General features: G+C 54.7%; 6 protein-coding genes across 6 annotated transcripts; 3 read left to right on the top strand and 3 right to left on the bottom strand.

Annotated features, from left to right (window-relative positions):
• Window positions 1–393: 393 nt before the first annotated feature.
• Window positions 394–972, bottom strand: VTJ04DRAFT_10636 (uncharacterized protein; the record flags this gene model as incomplete). The annotated part of the gene is made up of 3 exons (XM_069358397.1): window positions 394–572; window positions 634–705; window positions 804–972. 3 exons carry the CDS (start codon window positions 970–972, stop codon window positions 394–396), a joined length of 420 nt encoding a protein of 139 aa, XP_069213965.1.
• Window positions 973–3,193: 2,221 nt separating this feature from the next.
• On the top strand, window positions 3,194–3,786 carry VTJ04DRAFT_10635 (uncharacterized protein; the record flags this gene model as incomplete). The annotated part of the gene is made up of 3 exons (XM_069358396.1): window positions 3,194–3,249; window positions 3,377–3,669; window positions 3,731–3,786. 3 exons carry the CDS (start codon window positions 3,194–3,196, stop codon window positions 3,784–3,786), a joined length of 405 nt encoding a protein of 134 aa, XP_069213964.1.
• Window positions 3,787–4,180: 394 nt separating this feature from the next.
• VTJ04DRAFT_10634 (uncharacterized protein) lies at window positions 4,181–4,935 on the bottom strand (the record flags this gene model as incomplete). Its single annotated transcript, XM_069358395.1, has 5 exons — window positions 4,181–4,203; window positions 4,276–4,317; window positions 4,422–4,500; window positions 4,669–4,801; window positions 4,910–4,935. The coding sequence occupies 5 exons, from the start codon at window positions 4,933–4,935 to the stop codon at window positions 4,181–4,183; spliced, it is 303 nt and encodes a 100-aa protein (XP_069213963.1).
• A 931-nt stretch (window positions 4,936–5,866) lies between these two features.
• Window positions 5,867–7,339, top strand: VTJ04DRAFT_10633 (uncharacterized protein; the record flags this gene model as incomplete). The annotated part of the gene is made up of 4 exons (XM_069358394.1): window positions 5,867–6,106; window positions 6,188–6,526; window positions 6,586–6,978; window positions 7,043–7,339. The coding sequence occupies 4 exons, from the start codon at window positions 5,867–5,869 to the stop codon at window positions 7,337–7,339; spliced, it is 1,269 nt and encodes a 422-aa protein (XP_069213962.1).
• Window positions 7,340–9,317: 1,978 nt separating this feature from the next.
• On the bottom strand, window positions 9,318–12,178 carry VTJ04DRAFT_10632 (uncharacterized protein; the record flags this gene model as incomplete). The annotated part of the gene is made up of 16 exons (XM_069358393.1): window positions 9,318–9,463; window positions 9,527–9,593; window positions 9,660–9,870; window positions 9,930–10,018; window positions 10,090–10,591; window positions 10,653–10,761; window positions 10,817–10,858; window positions 10,914–10,941; window positions 11,004–11,069; window positions 11,141–11,318; window positions 11,386–11,512; window positions 11,579–11,659; window positions 11,724–11,737; window positions 11,815–11,831; window positions 11,904–11,931; window positions 12,003–12,178. 16 exons carry the CDS (start codon window positions 12,176–12,178, stop codon window positions 9,318–9,320), a joined length of 1,881 nt encoding a protein of 626 aa, XP_069213961.1.
• Window positions 12,179–14,203: 2,025 nt separating this feature from the next.
• VTJ04DRAFT_10631 (uncharacterized protein) lies at window positions 14,204–17,755 on the top strand (the record flags this gene model as incomplete). The annotated part of the gene is made up of 5 exons (XM_069358392.1): window positions 14,204–14,830; window positions 14,922–15,503; window positions 15,563–16,573; window positions 16,693–17,520; window positions 17,609–17,755. The coding sequence occupies 5 exons, from the start codon at window positions 14,204–14,206 to the stop codon at window positions 17,753–17,755; spliced, it is 3,195 nt and encodes a 1,064-aa protein (XP_069213960.1).

Genomic DNA, 17,755 nt, shown 5'->3' with positions numbered 1-17,755 from the left:
TTCCAAAAGATGAGGCTATTTGACATCCGTCATTGGTGACATGAGTGGATTGGTCGCGGGACGCGTCGCGACAGCGCGCGCCTCGTGAAAGCGGGGCAAAGCAGACATTCAACTTCACAAATTTGAAGCGCGATCTTGTGGTCATATGCACGATTCCATTTCGCCCGAAAACCCTGATGTCAAGGCATGTATTGTACAGCCGCAAACCCCATACCTAAACCGTGGAAAAAACAGTGCCCCCAAAAGCAGACCATCCCGTAACGCGTTGCATTAGAGGTCCCAAGCAGCACGTGCGCCCCTGGCCAACCTCATCGTGACTCCCAAATGCCGAAACCCATCGCCCTAAGGAAAACGAGAAAAGGAAACTGCCAACCATCACCCAACAACCGCCACTTATTTCGTGCTCGATGAGTACTTGGTGACGGCCTTGGTGCCTTCCGACACGGCGTGCTTGGCAAGTTCACCGGGCAGGATAAGGCGGACCGAGGTCTGGATCTCGCGGGAGGAGATGGTCGACTTCTTGTTGTAGGCAGCGAGCTTGGAAGCCTCGGTGGCGACGCGCTCGAAGATGTCTGAGAATCGAGTTAGAAAATGAAAGTCGGAATTGGGAGGTCAGATCTGGATGGAACCCACCGTTGACGAAGGAGTTCAGGATGGACATGGCACGGTTCGAGATACCAGTGTCGGGGTGGACCTGCTTGAGGACTGGGGTGGATGTTAGTCATTGACCAGAAAGTGGCGCGATGGAATCCGAGGCGCGAAAAGAACGCGTCGGAATCGGATCGAGACTGGATGGAACTCACCCTTGTAGATGTAGCTGGAGTAGGTCTCCTTGCGGGCCTTGGTCCGCTTCTTCTTCTCGCCAGAGGAGGCGGCGGTCTTCTTGCCGGCATCCTTCTTCTCAGGAGCCTTGGAGGCAGTGGCGGGAGCCTTGCTGGCGGGCTTCTTCTCGGCGGCGGCCTTCGGCGGCATTTTGAAAATTGGATTTGGGGTTGAGAATTAAAAAGTTAGTTGATGTGACTGGAAAGTCTTGATGGAATGGGCGCGACGGTCGGTCGTGGGCAGCGAGTTTGTTGCGGAAAGGAAGATGGTTGATGGTGGTGGAAGATGGCAAGTCGGCGAGGGGGCGACGCCTTTTGTAGCTGGACGCGACTCCCGAGAGTGGCCCTGCTGATTTGGCTGACTTGCACGGAAAAGTGGGACCGACCTCAATCCGCGACGTGATTTGGCGAAAAATAATCCATCCACCAGAAAGCGGCACACTGCTCAAAAGGCGGGTCCTCTGGAACGAAACAGGGCAGGAACGACAGGGTGACGCGATGGCCCAAGCGCCATAACACGCCGAAAAAGGCAACCAGCCACCGGCCTACACGCAAAGAGCGGCGCAACCCGGACTTCACGTAACGCAGGTCGCACTTGCATTGCACCCATTTTCCAGCTCTCCATTTTTGTTTGGTTCCCAGATTTTGGCTTTGATTTGGTGTTGATTTTGATCCATGCCGCAGCCCTCAGAGATCGAGGGGGTCGGCCACTCAGCCTGGCAAACAATCTTGCCTCTGACAACATCCAACTTCCTGACGAACGTCCACTTCCACCACCACATGGGCCAAAGTAGATAGAGTCCATCCTGTCCCAGAGACACTGAATCCCAACAAGATGCTTGCTCGGTTCCATCCGTAGAAACACATGCATACACAAAGAGACTTCCGCAGGGATGCATGCCTCCACACGGACTACCGGTGGACACCCTCGGCAGACTGACCGAGGTGTGTCATGGTGCGTGATCCGTGTCGAGACCACGACGCTCAGCCTTACACGAGGCTGTCCCCAAACATGATTGGCCCACGGCGTCTGGAAGCAGTCTCCATCCGGCTCCCAAGACCTGGGGAAGACCATCCGGAGACGATCTGATGACAAACGGCATCTCGAGACGCAGCGTCTCCGGGACCCGGGAGAGCGGGAAGAGCCGCAAGATGCGCCTCGAGACCCGCCTCGGGCCCAGTTTCTACCTCACGGACATGGGGTTTCACGAGATCGGAGCAGATTGACGAGGGTTCAGGACCGATTTGTGAAGCTACATGGAGCCCGGAGGCCAGGTACGGAGTGTATCTAGCTACCTGACCCAGATCTGGGGGTCTGGGGTCCAAGATCTTGGTTTGAGAGAGCCGGAGGGGCAAAAGAGGTCGGTTTTGAACCCGGATCGGGCCCAAAGACCCAACTTCTGGACCAGAATACAAGGGAAGGGTCATAGTCATGAAAATCGGGCGAGAATGCGTGGAAATGGCCCGAAAGTCTAGGTCCAACGCCATATTCAAAAGGGCCGTATCAATCCATGATGAACAAAACGGACTGGAACCGGCTGAACCTGCCAAACAAGACCGAACCAAGCGGGATACCCGAGCTGGAAAGGGTCATCGAGCAAGACCGGTCGAGAAAAGAGGTCCGTCGACGATGAACGACCATGGAAGGGACAGGTGGGCGAAGCGGACAACTCGGAAATTTCGAGTGATCCCAAGCCTGGGACCAAGTCGCGCATCAGAGATCAGCGACGCGTCGGCATTGGTTGGAGAGAAGAGCTGGACCAAAGTCAAACTCTGAAGTCGGACCGGTTAGCTTCGAAGTCCAAATCACAGAGGCATGGGGATGAAGACGCGGTGAAGTGAGGTCGACGTGTCGTTATCAGACCCCTGCCAAGGGTCAGTCGCGTCGGTTTGCTGTGGTCGAAGCAAAATGCGCCCGGCGTGGGACTTGCAAGGCAGGGCGGCATGTTATTTTTTGGGACCCTGACAGGATCAATCGAGGGGTTGGACGGCTCTGATTTTAAGAGGGCTCCAAGTGGGAATGTAATCGCATCAAATCGGACCAATCAGCGGTGTGCGGCACCTGCCTGGTATTTTTACGGCTTCCGCGAAACCGCAACTCCATGCACACTTCCGTTTTGGGATTAGCCCCACATGACCGCGATCAACAAGCAAAGCGAGGCGCGGGTGATTCGTGATCTTGCGCCCCAACGCGGAAAACTACTTAACGTGCGAATCCCCCACCACACATCATTCTGCCAACTTCCCATCAACAACCATCTGCTCTTCCATCGATTACCACCGCGAACTCAACGACTCTCCAGTCACCCACATCCCAAACCAACTTCTCAACTTCACCCATTTTTTAAAACCACCCAACCCAACTATTCAAAATGACTGGCGGCAAGTCGGCTGGTGGCAAGGCGAGCGGCACCAAGAACGCTCAATCGTAAGTCGCGCCCTTTTCCCCCGCGTTCCGATCCCGATGGATCTTGGTGGTTTGCCCACTTCGATCCATCACAAATCGACGCGTCTTGCATCCGCAACACGGCTTCTAACATTGCATTTCCCTTTAGCCGTTCTTCCAAGGCTGGTCTGGCGTTCCCTGTCGGCCGTGTCCACCGTCTCCTCCGGAAGGGCAACTACGCCCAGCGCGTCGGTGCTGGTGCCCCCGTCTACCTGGCTGCTGTCCTTGAGTACCTTGCGGCCGAAATCCTCGAGCTGGCTGGCAACGCCGCTCGCGACAACAAGAAGACTCGTATCATTCCCCGCCACCTCCAGCTCGCCATCCGCAACGATGAGGAGTTGAACAAGCTCCTTGGGCACGTCACCATCGCCCAGGGTGGTGTCCTTCCCAACATTCACCAAAGTATGTTTCCCTCGCTTCGACGTGTCGCGTCACTTCCACATGCTAACGGTTTCCTCTCCAGACCTGCTGCCCAAGAAGACTGGCAAGACCGGCAAGAACCCGTCTCAGGAGCTTTAAGTTCAGTCGCGCTTTGCTTTTCTCTTCTGTTTTTCTGGTCGGCAAGCTGGGTTCATGGTTATCGGGGTCACGGTTTCGGGTAACTGGGTGTTTTCTGCGCTGTTTGGGTTGTACATTAATCCCATGATGGGCATGGTCATGGTCACGAATGAGAATACCTTTTGAGCACCTTTTCTGGGCCACATAATTCCATGTGACATTTTCAACTAGAGCATTACTCCAACCCCCCGAGTATGGTGAGAGTTCGATATCTGCGTGACCTCGCGTCGACTCCAACACGTTATTGCCTGCACATTTGAGGGTTTTTGGCACGAATGACGGTCGATTTGACGTTCTATTCCGCAATGAACAAGATGCCTATTGTACTAATTTTGACCCAAATCCCAACTCCACATCAAAACTTGAGCGGCGGAGGAGCTGGAAATCGACATCTCTGTGTCAGAATCACTGAGAGGCAATGCTCGGGATGTGGGGGGTGGAGTGGCTCACGGTTCAGGTTGGGGCATGGAAGATTGCGCTCGTATTTGGAGCCTGTTGTCAAGCGTGTCAGCAGCTGGAATTTTGGCAAATGTCAAAAGACCATAGAGCCGGCAGAAATCCGCCAAATCTTATGGAACGCGGGATGGGATGCCAACCTCCGGGAGCCCCTGGGGGGATGTATGGGTCTGGGTGCTTCCAGTATTCCAGGAGCTTCTCCGTCTCCTTCAACAACTCCTGTGCGCAGGCGAGGTTCTCAAGTTAGCTCAAGTCCACATCATGTCTGTCGTGTCTCCTCCAAATCATGCCATCGCCCAATTTCCATCTGTCGTTGTCGCCCTCTCCTGCCCATCGCGACAGAGTCCTAACAGCCAAGAAAGGTTCGAGAGAAAGGATAGTGCGCACCCGTTGCAGTCTCGGATCGGTGACATTGCGATTCGCCTCGAACAGGGACCGGATGTAGAGCGCCTGGCCGCGCCAGAGGTTACGGTGCACGGTCCAGTCGAGGGCGAGCTTCAGTGACCGGCGGTAGAGAGAACTAAGATCCCGAACAGAGTGTCAGCAGTGAGGCTTGAGGCGCGATATCGACGGGAACTCGGGGATTGTGTGCGCTGCAGAAGTCTCGGGAGAGAACGAAGGGACTGACAGCGCTGCCTGCCGTGTCGACGACATGATGTTGTCTTGGAGCGAGGAATATCCCGATGCTGGAACTCGCGGCTTCGTGCCTCCTCTCTTCCCGACGGGTCAGAGCTGTGAGTAGCCGTGGCGGCTGGCGGTCGCTTGTTTCGTGCGCCAATCGCGGTGGCGAAGCCTGGGACGTTGGGTTGTGGCGGCGAGCTGGTGGTGGTGCTGGTCTCTTGGTTCTGAGCTTGGATATCGGGAGCTCTCAATTCGCGGAGTGGATTGGCGGCTTGTTGTGGCCTCAGGCTTCAACGAGTGGGGGTAGTGGGTCCCATCGTTGGGTTCAAGCCTCACTGTGGCTCCGCAGCCTCACTGTCTGGCCCGTCATGGAAGATCCAGTGGCGGATCCATGTTTCCGTCCAGAGTGCCGAAGCGCCGTGATACCAAACATTACGGTAATCCATGTTGGATGGGAAAGCTGCAAGGCATTGGACCAGGATGCAGAAATTCGAGACTCTTTGGGCGCTCCAGAGCTGTTGTTCAAGGTCACCAGACCTCCCGGCAGCGCCGCGCTAACCCTGACGTAGGGGCCGGGACGCTGCTGACTTGCAAGGCTTGCTGAAATGTGTCGCCGCCAAAAAGTATGACCTTTTTAAGTATTCTGAAAATTCTCTTTTCTCTTCGTGTAGGGTGCGTCCCCCCGTCCGTTTTGCATCTCTGTTCATCCAACTTTATCTCCTCGAGTTTGCTCCATCTCAGTGCCCTTGGTGCACTCAATCCCTGCTGTAGGTTGCTTGGTTCCAGGTTTGTTGTTGCCGGGCCCAGTTTTCCGGACAGCCGTTTCCCTTGCTCCGTCGACGCAACGCCTTTTCTGCATTCCCAAAGGGCCGAAACTTTCCTCGTTCCCGCTGCAACCGCCAATTCCCTCACCCCAACCTTCATCCAAATAGCTCCGCCAACCCTCGCCTCAACACCCGCCGACATGCTGTACAGAGGCTTGCGGCTCGCGGCTCGTGCCGCCCCCCGGCTTTCCCTCAACACCACCTACGCTCTGCGCCAGCTGCCCCTGCAATTCCAGCATGTCCGGACCTACGCCGACGTGGTCATCAAGGTGCCGCAGATGGCCGAGTCGATCAGCGAGGGCACCCTGAAGCAGTGGAACAAGGCCGTGGGCGACTTTGTCGAGCAGGACGAGGAGATTGCGACCATCGAGACCGACAAGGTACACAAACCTCCGTTTCCCGGTTAGGCTAGTTGGGCTGGTTGCATTGTCGAGCCTCGACTTACACACTGTCCCAATTAGATCGATGTTGCCGTCAATGCGCCCGAGGCCGGTATTTTGAAGGAGCTCTTTGCAAATGAGGAGGATACTGTGGTTGTCGGCCAGGAACTGGCGCGAATTGAGCTTGGTGGCGCCCCGTCTGGCGAGAAGCCGTCGGCCCCGGCCCCGGAGGCTCCCAAGGAGTCGGCGCCCGCCGCGCCTGAGCCGGCCAAGGCTGAGGCCCCCAAGCCCCAAGAGCCTGCAACTCCCACACCGGCTGCGCCCGCTCCTGCACCCCCCAAGCCGGCGGCCAGCAAGCCTGCCGCCCCTGCCGCTGCTGCTGAGACTGCCCCGACCCTTGGCAGCCGCGAGGAGAGGAGGGTATGTGGTTCCCCAGGTTGACATGTGTCTCTCCAACCCCATGCTAACCCCCTCCGAAGGTCAAGATGAACAGGATGCGCCTTCGCATCGCCGAGCGCCTGAAGCAGTCGCAGAACACCGCCGCGTCGCTCACCACCTTCAACGAGGTTGACATGTCCGCCCTGATCGACTTCCGCAACAAGTACAAGGACGAGATTCTCAAGAAAACGGGCGTGAAGCTGGGCTTCATGAGCGCCTTCTCTCGTGCCTGTGTCCTTGCCATGCGTGACCTCCCGATCGTGAACGCCTCCATCGAGGGCCCCAACGGCGGCGACACCATCGTCTACCGGGACTATGTCGATATCAGCGTCGCTGTGGCCACTGAGAAGGGTCTTGTGACACCCGTTGTGCGCAACGCTGAATCCTTGGACATGATTGGTATTGAGAGGACCATTGCTGAGCTGGGCAAGAAGGTGCGTGTTATTCGAGGCTTTCTGTATGCCCGAATGTTGTTCTAGTGCTGACAAATAACCCCAGGCCCGTGACGGCAAGCTCACGATCGAGGACATGGCCGGTGGTACCTTCACCATCAGCAACGGCGGCGTCTTTGGTTCCCTGATGGGCACTCCCATCATCAACCTGCCTCAGACCGCCGTGCTCGGCCTCCACGCCATCAAGGAACGCCCCGTTGCCGTCAACGGCAAGGTGGAGATTCGCCCCATGATGTACCTGGCCCTTACCTACGACCACCGTCTGCTGGATGGAAGGGAAGCTGTCCAGTTCCTGGTCAAGGTCAAGGAGTACATTGAGGACCCTCGCAAGTTGCTTCTCTGAGCGTCGGACTTCCTCGGTAGGAGGCATGTCAAAAGATTATGGTGAGATGGGAAGGTGTAGCCGCGTGTAAGAGGAGGCGGCGGTCTTGTACAATACACGTTCGCAGAAGGGTCCCTCGGCACACCGCATTTCGGAGGCGTTTGTTTATTCCAGCTTATAGACTGACTGGGTATCGTGTTGCGATACTGCTGCTTTGGTAATATCCCTCATTGGATGACGGCCTTTGGGTATAGATGGTGGTGTTACGGGATATGGCTCCATGCAATATCTTTTCGATGTCCGATTTTTGATATCGGAATGTCGGGGATAAGAAACCCATGCCCATCCCATGTACTGAGAGTGTTCTGGATGATCCCTCCGTCCCGCCGCGGGAATGCCTTGTTTCAGGACGTGAGATGCGTGTTTGAGATCGTCGGGCCGGCTTGCCATCTCATTCATCTCGTGCGCTATATTACGATCGTACTAGGTTGCCGTTGATAAAGTTGTGTTACGCTTTGAGACGCGAAGGGAATCATCCGATCCAGAGTTGCGAATTCTTCCATCTGCCGTGTTTCGTCAGGACAGCGGACGAGTAATTAGGCCGAGGTTATATGAGGTAATTATGTACATATACTAATTACTGGTCAACCGTGTTATTTTTTGTTGGTGATATGGTCCCCTTAAATCCGTGGCAGATGATTCAGACCAAGTTTGATAGCAGAGATGAAGTATTACACGAATTATTTATTTATTTCTCCTACTCCGCCATGCCTTTGGTCAGGGCTCGTCGGTACACGAATTATGTTCGTGAAGTTGTGGTGTCGTCAATAATTAATAATCATTCATGGTAGACACAAGAAAATGAATGTCTCGGGGTGTTATTTTGCGCGTGACGATGAGGATAGTGAAACTGTTTATTCTCGTGATGTTGATTTATTCATCTGGTGTTGTGATGTCTGGTATTATCATAGGCACATGTTCATAGTGTGTGACACGTAAGAGTGGGTAACTGCTCGATTGAGCAGGGCAGGAATGGAGGAAGCGACTGAATTGAGCTTGTGCTTCTGGAACTGAACTGAGCCCTCGGGGCGAGGTAGTGAGTCTATATACACGCAGTGATCGGATGGCAGGCCCGAGGACTGGGTCCCCGACTCCAGACCTGGCCAGGGTTCTGAAGTAGGGGCACAGGGCTCGGTTCCCTTCCGAGCGTGGCTTTTGAGGAGTGGCGAGGAGGTCTTGAGGTCTTGGCAGAAACAAGCCACAGAAACCTCAATTCCTGTCACATAGTGTCTATACTAATCGCGGAGTTTGGGTTTTTTTTTTTTTCCTGGAGATATTAAATATGGCTACTTGATTATGGCCATCAATGTCCGAGAACTCGACCAGGTAACATTACCCTGCCTCCGAGAGGCGGATGAACTAATATGATTCTCCGTCAACAGTTTCTGTATGTGCCCAGTATTTGTTCAACGGAAGGTCTTCCTATATCTGCCACGGAGCATGTTCGATATTACTGAAGGGAGACCCTAACAAGATACGGAGAGAGGCACATAAGTGGACTTTTCATTGACCCCCCATCATAACTTGGTTCTAACATAGAACTTCCCTTCCACCCTGGGCTTAGACTGGTGCTTGACATCCAGCGGCAAGAGATTGGTGTTTGACAAACCTGGGTGGGTTTCTTACTTGAACAACTACAACAACAAGCTCACTTATTTTGTGATGATTGAGCTACAGTCAATTGTAATACGTGACGCGACCGACTCGTCCAGCCTGCCAACATAGCTTACATTTCACAACGCTGTTGTTATCAAGTGGAATTATCATGTCGACCAAGTACGCCAACCAAGCCCATACGCCGAACAGAAAAGGGTAGTCACGAGGAAATGACAATGAGAGAAAAAGCCAAAGAACGAGAGAAAACCCGAGAGTGATATCCCAATATACAATCAACCCGTCACGGGGAACCAAAACAACCAAACAACACCTCCCCAGCCAGTTATTTCAACCAAACCCAGAGCCACTCCAAAAATGTGTCCAGGTTGGCCTGAGTAAAGCCATTGTCTGGGAACTCGAGTCTGCCTTTGCGCTTGTAGTTGCTGGCCTGGACTGTACCGCTGAGGTCCCTTGACTTGTCCGCCCACCCTACCAACTTGTCAGTTTCTGTGTCTTCGCGTGGCCTGTTGTGACGAGAGGATTGTTGCTTACAGTCAGAGAACCTCAATCCATGCTTGCGGAGGTTGTACCCGACGATGAGGATGAGGAAAGTCGGCAACTGAGCGTCGACAATGTCAGTCAGGCAAGCTCCCAGAGCAGCACGTTGATGAGCGTGAACACGTACGCTAATGTACGCCGCGATAAATTTGCGGACGTTAAATGGCTCGATGAAGGCAGAAACACCATTGAACAGGATAAGGATGATGCAGGCAACCATGCCGTAGCTCGCTTTGAGCCACTGGCCGTGCGACTTGTACGGATACAGAGGGTGGTCGCGATCATAGCTGGCGGCCTGGGCCTCGGATGTGTTGCCGTAGCGCTTGGCGTCCTCGAGACTGTGCTCTGTTAGCAATCGTGTATCCGTAGAAGTACCAGCCGAGTGATTGATACTCACGTCTTGTAAAAGAAGAGGTAAGTTGCGCAGATGGTTGCGTAGACAACCAGGCAGGAGACGGTACAGTTGTTTGCCAGTTCATCGAGTCGCTGACAGCAAAATGTTAGTCAATAATTCTGACCCATGGCAGAAGTCCTGCGGACTATGATGCTCTTCGTACCTGGCCCGGATTTCCTGAACGGCCCATATATGCCACCATCATGACAGCCCCAGTGAGGAGCACAGATCGGATGGGCACACCGGACCGGCATGCGCGCAGACGCCGAGTGATGAACTCTGGACCGGTCTGTCCGCGGAGAGCAAGTGTGTGCAGCACCCGAGTTGCGATGTACATGGAGTTGATACCGCAGGTGAAGGCCGAGAAGCAGAAGACTGCGTTGAAGAAGTGCGCAAGCTTCGGTAGGCCCGCCTCGACTGCGGCAATAATGAAGACAGAACGGGCGCTAACAGAGGTGGCCTCGCCGTTAATGAAGGGGTGGTCCGTCGGCACAACAAAGGAGGCAGTCAGAACGGCCAGGGAGTAGAGAGTGATGACACGCAGATTGATCTTTCTGGCGGCCATCTTCATGCTCTCCACGTCGGACAGAGCCTTACTCTCGGCAGCTGTGGCAGCCATGATGTCCATGCCGATGTAAGAAAAGAGAACACTGGTAAAGGTTGTCCTGGATGTGGGTATCGGGTGTTAGTTGCTGCCCCGGAGGTCTGCTTGTCGGAGAAACTCACCAAAGACCAAGAAGAGTTCCGAGGGAACCTGTGATCACATGGCTGACATTGAGGTTCTCATCCTTGGCCTTATAGACAGAGTTGAAGAAGGAATATGGATCATTCCAATCTTGCCGAATGTTAGAAGCAGCTCGTAACGTCCCCTCATTGTCGCAGGCACTTACATCGCGTCCCGAGTGGCTCATTGTAGTAGGCATCCTTACGGGCTACAAACCAAACCATCAGTCGAAGTGCGTTACACGGGGGCAGGGGACTACCGACGCTGCATGACGGAGATGATGAAATTGAACTGTTGAGGGGTCAGTCAGCAAGATCAGCAAGGGTCGGGTCAGTGGGGGAGAGACAGCCTACCATAATGAGAAAAACAATGAACATGAGCTTGAAGCATCCAAAGACATACTCAAGCTCGCCGAACACCTGGACCCAGTCGTCAGTTCATGTTCCTGTGAGATGCGAGACTTGAGTCGACGAGATCAAGTATCACATACCCGGACGGGGAACATGTTGAAGATCACCACCAAGACCAGGAAGACCGTGATCCAGATTGCGTTGTCGGTCTCCAGACCAGTCTTCCATTCCAACAGTGTTGTTCCGTCGTCGTATCTAAACTTGATGGCGTTTGAGACTGCAACCAGTTGCTCGCCAGCAAGGACAGCATAAGCAAACCTTGACAACGGTTAGCATTGGACATCAAGTCGGGACTGTGTTGCTGGATATGCGGAGAGATTCGTACCAGAGCACCCAACCGACGGCGAAGCCAACACCACGGCTCACAAATCGCCGAGGGAACTCCATCACGGGGGCATTGACGGGCATAAGGGCAGTCATCTCGCCGAGGCAGCTAATAACAGAAGAGATGACTTCACATAATCCTCTGTCAGCATCCCTCCCTCTCCTGATCCGGCCTCGGGAGTCAGCCTACTCACCGGTGCCCATGAGAATGTAGGCCACAACAGCACCACCAGGCCCGGCACTTGCCAGAGACTTGCCGCAACCCAAGAACAAGCCTGTGACATTGTTTATCAGCAAACATATCACATCAACACGGCCAGGGACACAGTCAAGTGGTACCATTTCCAATTGTCCTGTAACATCAAGTCAGCATGAGGTGTCCAGATACTCAAGAAACCATCTCATCCAGTGCAGAATGGAAGTCTCATACCCTGAGAAGGCGATCATCTTTATGCCAAACGGACCATGTTAGCTCTTGACACCTGGTAAGCATAGTTGGCTTGCGATACTATGACATACGTTAATGTGCCGCTCATGGAGTACGCGCCTGTCATCGAGTCAAGTGGTCAGTGACATGCCAGCTCAGTGACAAAAGGCACCTTAACGCAGGGTCCATACCAGAGACTCTCTCCTCTGAACTCTCGCCTGTCCCCAGCAGTGGTCACCTCGTCAAAGTTGTGCAATGTTGTTTCGCCATCAGGTAGTGGGCTCTGGCCGGAATGGCCAGAGGGATAGAAGGGCTGGGGATTCACGGCTTCTGGTTTCTCGTAATCCATAGTTGAGGGTGAAGACATGGTTAATGCCCAAGATCTGGTCCCGTGTCCTCAATGGCGGGAGCGCCAGAGCGGTGATACAGGATTGGGGATGTCAGGAGACAAATAGAAAGAAGAGAATCTGACACTAGACCAGGCTGTGGTCTTCTAGACCTCAATAATAGTATCTCTGAGGTCCCCCTTGGCCAGCTTGTTCCTGATCCAGGCACAGGCACATCTACCGTTTTTGTATCACCAGCCACCCCGCGATAAAAGGTCCTGGACAAATAAGCCGGCGAGAGAGCAAGGCGGGAAGCGGGAAGTTTAATGTCAACTGCACCTAGGTCGGTCTTCAGCTCGTTCCGCTCAACGTCGTACGGGTTCAACATGCGGCCGGCCGCTCGGCAGGGGGCCGAGGGTCTGGTAGGGTTCATCGAATGGATAGAGGAGGAGGGGGGGGGACGGGATGGCTGGTCGGCTCAATGATACCCCTTTCTTACGCTCTCTGAATGTGGCATCTCCACGCGGGTATAGTAAACGAAGGGCAGTGAGCAGCCAAGTCGTGCTTGGCGATCTTGGGCAGAATGCTCCTGCTCGTAGGGCTGCTAGGGTGCTCTATCAAGCTGGATGGCTATTCTTGTAAGCACCGTCGAGCGCCTAGCGAATCATTCACAACGGTTCCAACAACCACCTCCTTGGGTCTACATGCTGCTGAGCCTACCATGGTAGGTGACCACGAGAGGCGTAGATATTGGAAATTGCATGGCTGTGCCTCTCAAGGTCACGACAGAACACACACACCACCAGCGTTGACTAGTGCAGGATGCCGAGTAATGTTCCGTTGCGTCTCCCACATCCTGCATGTTGCAGATAGGTGTTCACAACCTCCAGGCCCAAGACGTATTGTGATATGATCCCGTGTCTCAAGCCAAGGAGACACAGGAGACACAGCGTTGCGTGGTGCAAGCCTCCCACAAAGGGGAAATTCAGATTCGCATCCTGAGCAGCAGCCCGCGACCAGGTGAAGCACTCCATCCTGGCCCGTGAAACGTTTTGAACGGTCCGGCTTTTCGACCTGGCGGTTCAGAGTGCCGATCCACTGCTACTGTGTGGTCCTCTTCTCTCAGCCAAGATTCTGCTGGGCGCGGACATTGCTCGCATGGGGCGGGAGGGGGCCGATGTAACGTTCATGGTCGTTTTCCCATATCGCTTCGCGCATATATGGGGTCTTTCGCATGCAACCACGCAGGCCTTGGAATAGATTTGCCATAGAAGTTCCGAGAATCGATGGACACACAGCCACGTACCGCAACTCAGGGGGCGGTTCTAGCTGCCCGTTCGGCCATGTCTTCCTTTGGGACCTGTCGCACACGGTTAGCCAAGAAACGCATGCTCAGCCACGAATACCACATGCTGGGCCACTGCCGTGGGGATGGAGGATTGGAGAATGATGAATCATGCTGCGAAGGAGACGCTCTCAACGCTTATCCGCCATGAAGGATTGGTGTGTTGCCGGGGGTTGGTGCCTTTAATTATCACGACCAAGGCACACAGAAGTAGAAGTAGGAGGACGCCGCTGAGCAAAATCTTTGGCCAGGCCCGAGGAGCGCAATGTGTTTGTGTTGTGCGGGAAACCTTTCTTGGCCGGGTATCTTGGGGAAATGAGTCCAGGCGTTTCTGGGATTCGCGGAGGTAGACGTTCCCGAGCTCACCTTCCTAACCCGCGCCCATAGTTTGTCCATGACCCAAGGCAGCACGAACCTTCCCCTCTTCTAGAAATCCCACGCGGGGATATCGTTCTTCACAAGTGCGGACACGGTCGACGGCCCAGATCTCTGGTCACTTGTGCATACCCCCTGACAGGCAGTCAACAACTGCTGTTTGTGTACGCGGTAGCGGACGCAGTGGAGATCGACACACCATTTCAATCAGCGTCCCAGCCGGCAAGAAACAGACCCCATCAGTGTGGCCCCGGGGCGCGGCCCTATGCCGTCCAAGAGGCGGCACCGATCGCCGAGCACGACGACACAAATGCCTTGAGAGCGGCACATCACCTCGCTGCATAAGATGGCCACCTCGACGCCATCGTCGCTTTTCCTGCGACTGACAAACACGTGGAGATACCTCACTCTGCGCTGCGATGTCGACGACATTGTGTTGGAACTGCTGGGTCGGTTCTCGCTGGATAAAATATACGCTAGCGCCGGGGATCGACCGTCATACCAGCGCCTAGTCATCACCCTTCTGTATCAACTTAAGATCATCTTCGACCTCCAGCGGTTGACGATCCCTCCCGAAAACACCCATGCTGGATGGTATCTCGGGTATCTTGTGAGCTGGGAGGTGGCTGTCAGGGCAGTTGAGTTTGTCCTTCAGACCGTCGCGGAAGGCCGCGAGTATCTCTGGGAACATCGTCCCTTGCGGGATGGGTATCTTGCCGAGTTTCTCCTCTCTGCGCTTCGGGTCCTCGCTCTGCACCCCAAGGCGCCCCCGAACCATGGGTCCAAGGGTCGCCGCGAACGCTTTGGGAGAATCCACGGCGCGCTCGAACAGGTGTTCGATAGCTACCCCGGGCCAAAGTCCTTTCTGCTAGAGGTCTGTAAGGAGGTGACAAACCAGCTCCATATCGATCCAGATATCCTGGTGCTTCCACCACGGCTCCGGCGTGAGCTCCCTACTTTGACAACCCACATGGTACGTGATTTCATAAAAGTCACCCGCCGAATGTCCTTCGCTCTCCATGTCTTCCAGACGCCTGCTGTTCCATGATCCTGACACTTGACAGTACCCACTCCCTCCTTGCCTTCAGTCCGAGTCTATCTCCACCATTGTCCCCAAAGATGGAGAAGGCAACTGGTTGACTCAGCTCCTGGCGTTGCGTGATGTGTCACTCTATGTCATCTCCGCGTCCATCCAGTATGCCGCGAACCGGGAAACGCAGGACATGCGCCTGCAGTCCAACTCTGCCAAGTTACGGAATGTGGTCCTGACAGGTCTTGACCACCTTCGCCTCCCACCACACATGTCCAGGGTGGACGTCATTGCTACCTTCAGCTCTTACTTCCGAATCATCCTCCCCGACACCCTGAACCTTCAACGCCAGAATACGGTGGGCTCGCGCGTCGATGACTGTGAGTTGGATGCCCTGGATGCTCTATGTACAAGGCTCATGGAGCGCCAGGTCATCCATCGCGTCAGCGACAGGGACATGACCCACGGCATCAACCAAGTCATCAGGAATATTCTTGTCCATGACGATCCGAGTGGTCGATATGCTTCGACGCGGCCTGCACTCTATGTTCTTAACTGCCCAGAGTCCCATTTGGCCGGTGCCTCTCAGTTGCGGTCCAGTGGTATCCAGTTGCCGGTATGCGACACCCTTCCCCGAACATCCCCTTCTCTTAGATGCTGATGATGATGTTACAGCCGGACCTTGGAACAGCCACGGAGATCCGCCTCCCTCCGAACCCAGGATGTCCCCAATGTGGCGGGACAGTCACTATTGCTCGCGAAGTGCCAGGCATAAGGCAGATCTGGGAGATCGTTGAGCCGCTCCGCCCAGATGTGGATGCGATCAACGTTGAGCGGCATGTCTCGAGCCAGTTCCAGCTGTTGCCCCCGAACTCAGAAACGGCGGGAATATTTTATTCCAGCTCTGCAAGCAGCCTGGGATTGACACCTGAACGCCCCCGCGAGAACTACGTACCTATCCCAGGTAGGGTCCCGAGAGCAGAGCTTCCAAGCCCGACGCTCATAGAACCACGGAGCGCCGGATATCCTCCTGCAGTCTCCCCCCTAACCCCTGGTCTTCACCGGTCGGCTATGACCTTGCGGAGTGAACCGTCACGATCTGGGGCCCTGGCAGAGGCAGCAAGGCTAGGTGTAATGGAGGAATCAGATCCCTCGGACTTGACGCATGGAGACTCCAGCTGGGCCACAGAGCCTCCTCCTTTCTCCAGTGAGTCGGCTCAGGTTCGAAGGCAGGTAGATGTCGGAAGGACTGGACAGACTCATACAGCCCGGACTGTTCCTTTGGTCAGTCCGCCTTCTGCCGGGAAGCATCGTTCGAAGTGGAGGCAGATGTTTACCACCCAGACAAAAAAGCCCCAGTCGAATTCTGCATCTGGCGATTCTAGTTCTCTCTCCTCGTCAACGCTCGAGTCTCAACGGCTCGACGAGATCAGCCTGGTGGACCTCACCACCAACCAGCACAGGTCTGGCACGAAGCAGAGAATATCAAAGAACATCAACGTTCATCTGTCGCACAACTCTACCCTCTGTCTTTTCTGGACACAGTTCCAGATTCAAGTGTGGGATGTTGGGTCATCTCCACCTTCCCAGCTGCGAAAGATAGAGCCGGCGAGCACATGTCTCGTGGCCGCAGTGGGGAGAGAGATTCTGGCGTTCATCATAGGCAATAGAGACCAAAAGCTAACGGTGAGTGGCCTGTTTTCTTTTGTTGGGAAACTTGCGTCTTGCCATCGGCGTGCCTGTGCGCCTGGCTCATCGATTAGGACATGTTTCTCGGATTACATGCTGACCTGGTTAATTCACAGCTCCGAATCATCAACCTATTCCAACCAAGTGCGAACGTGATAGAGTATCGGATACCATCTTCTCTCTGGTGCAGAAGCATCGCGATAGACAAGGAGGATAACTGCGTGGTTGTTGGGTTCGATAACGCCACGGTCCGCTTCTTCAACGCCAGGAGGACAGAGGAGCCATTAGAGCACCGTCTCCACGCTCTCGGTTTCCCCGAATGCAAAGCATGTCCGCCTGGAAAGCCGTGTCCATCCGTGGATACGCTGTCCTTCTCGAGCGACGGCCTCTCTCTCATTGCCGGCATGCGCAGCTCCAAAACCGGCGTGATCCAAACATACACTTGGCGGTTCCCATTCTACATGTTCCAGGAGCTCTTCAATTGCCGCTATCCTGTGCCTTTGCATGAGTCCGAGGACAATGGAATCTCCTCGGCTCTCATCCGGCCCGAGCTTGATGGGGACCAGAGTCTGGTTTGCATTACTACCTGGACACAGTCTGGCACGCCGGTGTTAATCCAGCCCCAGGACGGACACCGGAGCGAGATCCGGGGAGACACGACCGGCAAACACAGAATAGGGAGCCGCATCCAATGTGCCTCGTTCTCGCATTCGGGGAAAGAATTGTTCTTGGTCAATGACAAGGGATACGTCTTCCAGGTCTCGAATCTGAACTCAAGCCCCATGGACGTCCGCCGCATCGCCTCGACCAAAGAGCTCACCATCAAATCTGACTCATTTGCCATGTCGGTCATGGGTATTTCTGATGAGGAGCATGTGGTGGTTGCATGGGCGGACAGCCAGAGGTCAATAGCTTGGGTCAAAAAGATACCGGTGGTCGCCAAGGTTCGTCAACACTGCCTTCCTCCCTCATTCACTCGACTCCTTATCTTGTGTGCCTGAACCAGAGTAATGGCTGACATGTCCATAATAGAGCAACATTGGGGTCTATGACGTCTCGAGCTATCCCTACGAAACTGCCGTACTCCCTGGGTCAGGAGCTCCCCCAGTTGAATTGCCTGCAACGGAAAGGAGACCAAGCGAACTGTCGGCAAATGGCGAGGACAGGAGAAGGGACTGA

Source organism: Mycothermus thermophilus, assembly GCF_041956435.1.
Source record: "Mycothermus thermophilus strain CBS 625.91 unplaced genomic scaffold VTJ04scaffold_8, whole genome shotgun sequence".
Taxonomy (NCBI): Eukaryota; Fungi; Ascomycota; class Sordariomycetes; order Sordariales; family Chaetomiaceae; genus Mycothermus; species Mycothermus thermophilus.
The sequence above is the reverse complement of the archived record's forward strand: the minus strand, read 5'-3'. Positions and strand labels throughout refer to the sequence as shown.